The sequence below is a fragment of the Vicia villosa genome, linkage group LG1, assembly GCF_029867415.1.
Source record: "Vicia villosa cultivar HV-30 ecotype Madison, WI linkage group LG1, Vvil1.0, whole genome shotgun sequence".
Classification (NCBI taxonomy): domain Eukaryota; kingdom Viridiplantae; phylum Streptophyta; class Magnoliopsida; order Fabales; family Fabaceae; genus Vicia; species Vicia villosa.
The window spans coordinates 100,094,749-100,101,416 of NC_081180.1; the positions used below are offsets into that span (position 1 = coordinate 100,094,749).

The 6,668-nt window shown below is 40.0% G+C and overlaps 1 protein-coding gene across 1 annotated transcript; it reads left to right on the forward strand.

Annotated features, from left to right (window-relative positions):
• The first annotated feature begins 4,626 nt into the window (after nt 1-4,626).
• On the forward strand, nt 4,627-5,808 carry LOC131650172 (protein MAIN-LIKE 2-like). Its single transcript, XM_058919898.1, has 3 exons — nt 4,627-4,671; nt 4,757-5,388; nt 5,727-5,808. Exons 1-3 carry the CDS (start codon nt 4,627-4,629, stop codon nt 5,806-5,808), a joined length of 759 nt encoding a protein of 252 aa, XP_058775881.1.
• Nucleotides 5,809-6,668: the final 860 nt, after the last annotated feature.

Here is a 6,668-nt window from a genome sequence, read left to right on the forward strand (position 1 = left end):
AAGTACCTGCCTCTGGATTTGTCATTACAATCTCACTCCGATAATGCTGGAATGTGGGTTGGGTCAACGCATAACCAGCATTGACTAGGGCCTTTCTTAGATGTCTGTCCTTGATCTCCCGCATGAAGTTTTGGGCGATGTGGCGAATACAATATACGTGTTTTGAAGGGGGGTCATGCCATCCGTTCGCTGGATTGTTGTAAGCACTCTCTATGGAAGCGTGCCTATCAGAGATTAAACATATGTCAGGCTGGGGAGCAACATGTTCCCGGAGGTTCCATAGAAAGAAACTCCAAGCCGCTGCAGTTTCACCTTCTACGATAGCAAATGCCACTGGAAATATGTTGCTGTTACCGTCTTGTGCAACCGCCATGAGCATGGTTCCTTTGTATTTGCCGTATAACCATGTCCCATCAATTTGAAGTATGGGTTTACAGTGTGCAAAACCTCGGACGCAAGGTTTGAACGCCCAAAAAAGCCGATGGAATATTCCGTTTCCCTGGACAGGGTTTCCATCCGGGGCATGCGCGGGCAGTGTCTCTAGAATCGTAACAGTTCCAGGTGCGTAACTGTGTAGCGCATTGAGGTATCGGGGAAGAATTTTGTATGACTCCTCCCAGTTGCCGTAGACTGTCTCAATTGCCTTTGTTTTTGCAACCCACGCCTTTCTGTAAGATGGAGTGTAGTTGAAGGTTGTGACGATGTGGGATATTATATTTTTAACCTTCAGAGACGGATCAGAGCTTATGAGAGGCAAGATCTCCTGGCACATAAGATCGGCACTGAGTTTTGTATGATCCTGGGAATTGTTAGGGTTGACACACGTGTGTTTCTGCGTAATCGACCCTATTTTCCATGCATTACTTCTCTTCCTATAAGAGGCCAACAGTCTGAACCCGCACTCTGGATTTTTACAAGTGATTACATACCGTTCCAGGTTTGAACGGTCTACTTCAAAATCAACGTTGTTCGCCATGTGCCATTTTTTAATTCTTCTTAGACATGCCTCCTTAGACGGAAACTTGTCTCCTTCCTTTAATTCTTCGTCGTTTTGGATGTAGGGCGTGAAGAAGATGTCAGATGATGGTTCGTCACCTTGGAGGTTCAAGTTACCCATATGCGCTGGAGGTGCGTAGGCATGAGCTGGAGGCACCAAGGTTTGCTGCTCGTCGTCGGATTCCTCGTTGACCATGTCGTCAAATTCGGTTTCCAGATCGTCTTCTTCCTCGTCAATGACGTCAACCTCGTCTTGCTCGTTGACTGGTGGGTCAATAACCTGTGACTGGACAACATTAGTTTCTTGTGTCTCAGCCTGAAGAGTGACGTACAGCTCGATGGAATCCAACCCACAGTATTCGTGGGTGGTGAACATATCTTGCAAGTCTTCGTCATTGGCAATCTCCATTTCGTAAAACTTGACGGTGTTGTCTTCATTGAAATTGGGACATTGGTAAAAAACGCTTGCAATAGGACCCATTGCAATCTTAGAGTACAGTCGTTGAATGAAGTACGAAAATGTTGCTCTTTTGCTCAACAACAATGGTACAACCTGAGTGTTTCTCATCACAAAACCGGCTATCTCATGAGAGTAGGTCTCACCGTTTAGATGGGCATGGACAAGATACTGGGTTGATGAAGTCATTTTTGGAGGGGAAAGTGTGCGGGTGTTGTAATCTCAGGTCAGATAGGGTAAAATTGTTGGTGTGAGTTGTAATGTTCAGTATATGTTGGATGTCTTATAAATTGAGGTTCATATGTCCTTGCACAATCTCAATACATAGACACGCTGATCTATGTCCTGTACCCCATCACGCGTCTGAAATGATTCCTGATAAGATTCCTGTAACGATTCCCTCTAGGCAGAGCATGCATGCAACCCTATCTGGCAGCTAGTTATGCAATAATTATTTATATATATAGCTATATATATATATATATATATATATATATATATATATATATATATATATATATATATATATATATATATATATATATATATTTATTTATATATATATATATAAACAAATAAATAAATAAATATATACATATATATATATATATATAAATAAATATATATATATATATATATATGTAAATAAATAAATATATATATATATATAAATACATAAATAAATATATATATATATATATATATATATATATATATAAATAAATAAATAAAAATATATAATATAAATATATATCTTTATTTTTATATATATATATATTTATATATATATATATATATATATATAATTACATATATATATATATATATAATTATATATAAATATATATTAATATATATATATATATATATATATATATATATAATTATATATAAATATATATTAATATATATATATATATATATATATATATATATATATATATATATATATAATATAGATATATATATATATGGTGGTTCTTACAGACCCACTAGTATAGGTCTGCCACTATCTTCCGAATTGATTATAAAAGACAGGCACACTGATCTAGGTCTGCAACAGGATTCCGTATTGACTATAAAAGACAGACACACTGATCTATGCCTGCCACCAGATTCCGAATTGATTAAAAAAGGACAGTCACACTGATCTAGGTCTGTTCATATATATTTTATTTAATAAACAAATAAATTTGTAAGGTATAATTATTTGTATTTTAATAATATATTTTACTAATTATAATTATAGTTAATAATTACGTATATAAATTATCAATTATATGTATGTTAATTATTGTACCCGTCCACTAGGTTAAATATTGTCCAGACGAAAACAACTAACACAACGACCACATTTTTTTTAATTCCATGACCATGCGTTGACAACACAAAACCATCGGTAAATCACGATGTTACGTTGCAGATTACAAAAGACGAGAAAAGAACACAGAACAAATAGTACTCTTTGCAACATATAAAACAACCGTTAATCTAAACTACTCTAGTGTCACTGCAATAACAAGGGGATCTTCAACGCCTCGGTTAACTTCTCCACTGTGTGTCCAAAACATTAGATCCACGTCCACATCGTCTCTCACACGATCCCAATAATACATGTAGGTGCCTTCAGGGTTATTATCGGTCAACGTAATGTATGGACACCGGTATTCTAGCTGTTTAACTTTTCTGGTTGGCCCATCGAGCTGACGAAACCCAGTGTTGATGGCTCTAACAACTCTCTGGAAATTCCAGTGAGGGTTGAGGCAAACCCGCATGTGACTACCTTCCTCATAGAAGACCACCGCCCAAACAGAGTTCATTTTTAAGTGTTTACACTATGACTGAAAGAAGGGTTGGGACTTCAACTCCACACAGACACTGCTATTTATAGCGGGTGGAAGGCAGAGGGAAATTTTATTGTTAATTATTAATAACTTTATTAAAATATCATTTCATTGAAATATGTTAACAACATTTAATTGAAAGGTACAGATATGCTAAGAGCATTTAATTGAACGATATAGAAGTTACTGAAATGATATAGAAATAGTAGCGCCTAGGATATAACAACGGTTAAAACAATGTCTTCTCTGTCCTCCATCATTAGAGTACATTGGATGTCGTCTTCCATAGTCTCCCACCAACGCTGCCTTTCGAGAAAAACACCTCCCCTTGTTCGAAGTCTCTTGATAGATCGGATTTGTTCGCCTGGAACGAACTCCCCGTCCAGAAACCTGAGGATGTTTCTCTTAAGCTGCTCCATGGTTTGGATATTCCAGAACATCACTTGCATGGGAGGTTTGACTGCCGAGAAGATAACGTAGCCGTTCCTTCTACGAACGTCCGGTTGATAATTCAGACGCCTAACAGGAGGTGGAGGCTCAGAAGTCCGGTGCGAACCATCTGGCCTTATTCGAGTTCTCATATTTCAGTGTGGGTACTAGTGCGCCCGAAACCCTAATTTATAAAGGCATAGACGTCTTGCCGTTGCCTCATTTTCTCATTAGGGTTCCTTCTGGGAAGACCAAGAACGTAACAGTACCAAAACCCTAACTCATAAACGGAAACCCTAATTTTGAAAAAAAAAAAATGCTCCTTCTAATGCGCCATTTGAATTGGCGCATTAGTGTGTTTTATTTACAGGAAGTCGCCAAATGGAATGGCGCCTTAGAAGAAAATTTTAAAAAAAATGCCAATTGATTTGGCGCATGCCTTGTTGGTGTGGACCACCACCTGGCCCCACATGGTCCCCACATGCATGTGCTGAAACGAATCCAGGAGTTACTGTAAACCAGCATGGAGTTACTGTTAACAAGCATGCGACTGTAAAAATTTCTGCTAAGATTCCTGATCAGATTCCTGCCAGGATTCCTCCTACTCCTGCATGCATGCTACCCGAGCTGTCACATAGACCTGAGCTGCATGCATCTAACCAAGCCTTGTCACCGATACTTTGACTGCATGCATGCCAACACATCCTGCAGAAGCAACACCAAACAATTATGGCTGTGTTGACATGTCAAGCATGCATGATGTTACCGTTTTTCCCTCATCAATATATAAAGCACTTGGAATTCTGCAGATACATCACCATTGTAACTCATCTACTCTTAGAACAATCCTTTTGCAATCAGCTTACAAATTTTCAGCCTTCAACCATGTCTCTCCTAACCATGGGCGAAACACACAGAGGAACCCCCCAGAACATCGCTACCTATGTAAGTGTATTAGTGTTACTTTAAAATCACGCCTTGCTAACTGATAAACTAACTGATTTTTTTTGGGCATTCTTACTCTTTTCAGAACGTTCAACGCTTTCGCACTCGTAGTAAACATACCATTGCCCCGGACGAACGCATCATACCATACCTGAACATTGCTGGTTTCGGTCCGATTAGCAGGATTGCCGAGTCTTCAATTGACCACAAGTTTGTTCTTGCTTTGCTAGAACGTTGGAGGCCAGAAACACACACCTTCCATCTTCCGACAGGGGAGTGCACCATCACCCTTGAAGACGTCCATATGCTACTCGGCCTTCCTGTTGATGGTAAGGCAATTAATGGTTGTGTTATGCAGGCGAATAGCTTATGCCAAGAGGCAATTGGAATAGACTTGATAGAAGGAGCCGTTGGTGCTAGGGGGCAAGGTGTTAACCTAAAGAGGTTAAAGGAGCATTATAAAAAGTTTCGCTTGGATGATGAGTCTACCCAAGAGACCATATTGCAGAAAACTAGGTGTTATGTATTGTTGCTTATTGGAAACGTTTTGTTCCCGGATAGCACAGGTAACACGGTTAACTTTATGTATCTTCGTTTGCTAATGGATTTTAGTAGAGTTGGTTTGTACAGCTGGGGGTCTGCGGTACTGGCTACCTTGTACCAGTCACTATGCAAAAACGCGGTTGCTGAGTCCTGCACATTCTACGGATGCGCCCTGTTGGTGCAGGTGTGGGGGTGGTGGAGGATGCCCATACTGGCCCCGGTTAACAACGGTAGTTGGGACTTTCCGTATGCCTTGAGGTAAGTTTGTAGTATACCATTTTCTCTTTACACAATCTACTCCATTCTAACTAAATCATTATATTTTTTTGGTAGATATTGTGTGAAAAAAATGGACTTCACACGTAATCCTCGATCAAACATAACAATGTACCGATCTGTAATTGATCACCTTGGTCCCCATCAGGTATTATCTCTAATTCTTTTCTTCTGTTTTATAAGTATTTTCCGTAAATATTTTTTCCCTAAGTAATGTATAAATCTCATGCATGCAGTTCATATGGCGACCGTATCTCGAGTGCGAGTATGAGCCTAGAGCGCAGGATGCAGAAATCTGGACGACAAAGTGCTGCTTAATCCGGTACAACATAATAGAAATGCATCACAGCGACCGGGTAATGCTTCAGTTTGGGATGCGTCAACGGATACCCGACCCTCCTGTTGACTTGGGAGTGTGGCACCTAAAAAGAGTGAACCATCAATGGACACACCAAAACTGGAAGGATTTTGCACCCGATCATCGCCAGATGTGGAAGAACCGTCGCCAGTATGTCCTAAACTTCCCCGTTAGTGACCACGAAATGAAACCATCTCCTGAATACATGAATTGGTATCGTACAGCCACAACCCCAAACTTGTTTCTTGCAGATCCGTTTTATTTAATTGATCCCCGTGCACAAAACTACTTCTTGCCACAACAACAACAACCAGAAGAAGAACCACAACAACAACAACAACAACAACAACAACAACATGAACAACAACAACTCCGACAACAACATCGACTTCAGCAACGACAACAAGAAAGCCTGCATCACCGCCAACAACAACTACTACAACAACAAAGACAACAACAACTCCAGGAACAACAACAACTCCAGCAACAACAACAAAACATTTTCAGCACTCCATCCCGTTCCGCACGCAACATCCGCCAATCAACTATGTTCCAATCACAATCTCAACCATTACAAGGGTATGAAGACCGCCATCCTTCCTCTGACCAATATCAAACCCACTCGCAACCATTCGGATTTTCATCATTTGCTGGGTCTTCGAGGGGATTCGGCCAAAACCTAACCCCTGGTACATCTAGCCTTCATCTTAGTCCCGACGATGGGCCTTATGGCGAATCCTCTTACCGTGGCGCACCCTCCGGCTTCGCAACGCCTTCAAACCAATTCGGATTTAATCAAGGTAGTTCTAGTGCTGTTGGA

Excerpts from the sequence above, each read along its gene's own strand:
- LOC131650172 (XM_058919898.1), top strand. The coding sequence starts at position 4,627 with ATGGGCGAAACACACAGAGGAACCCCCCAGAACATCGCTACCTAT. Across the intron at positions 4,672-4,756 it reads CCCAGAACATCGCTACCTAT|AACGTTCAACGCTTTCGCAC; the intron begins GTAAGTGTATTA and ends TACTCTTTTCAG. Across the intron at positions 5,389-5,726 it reads ACATTCTACGGATGCGCCCT|TTCATATGGCGACCGTATCT; the intron begins GTTGGTGCAGGT and ends TCATGCATGCAG.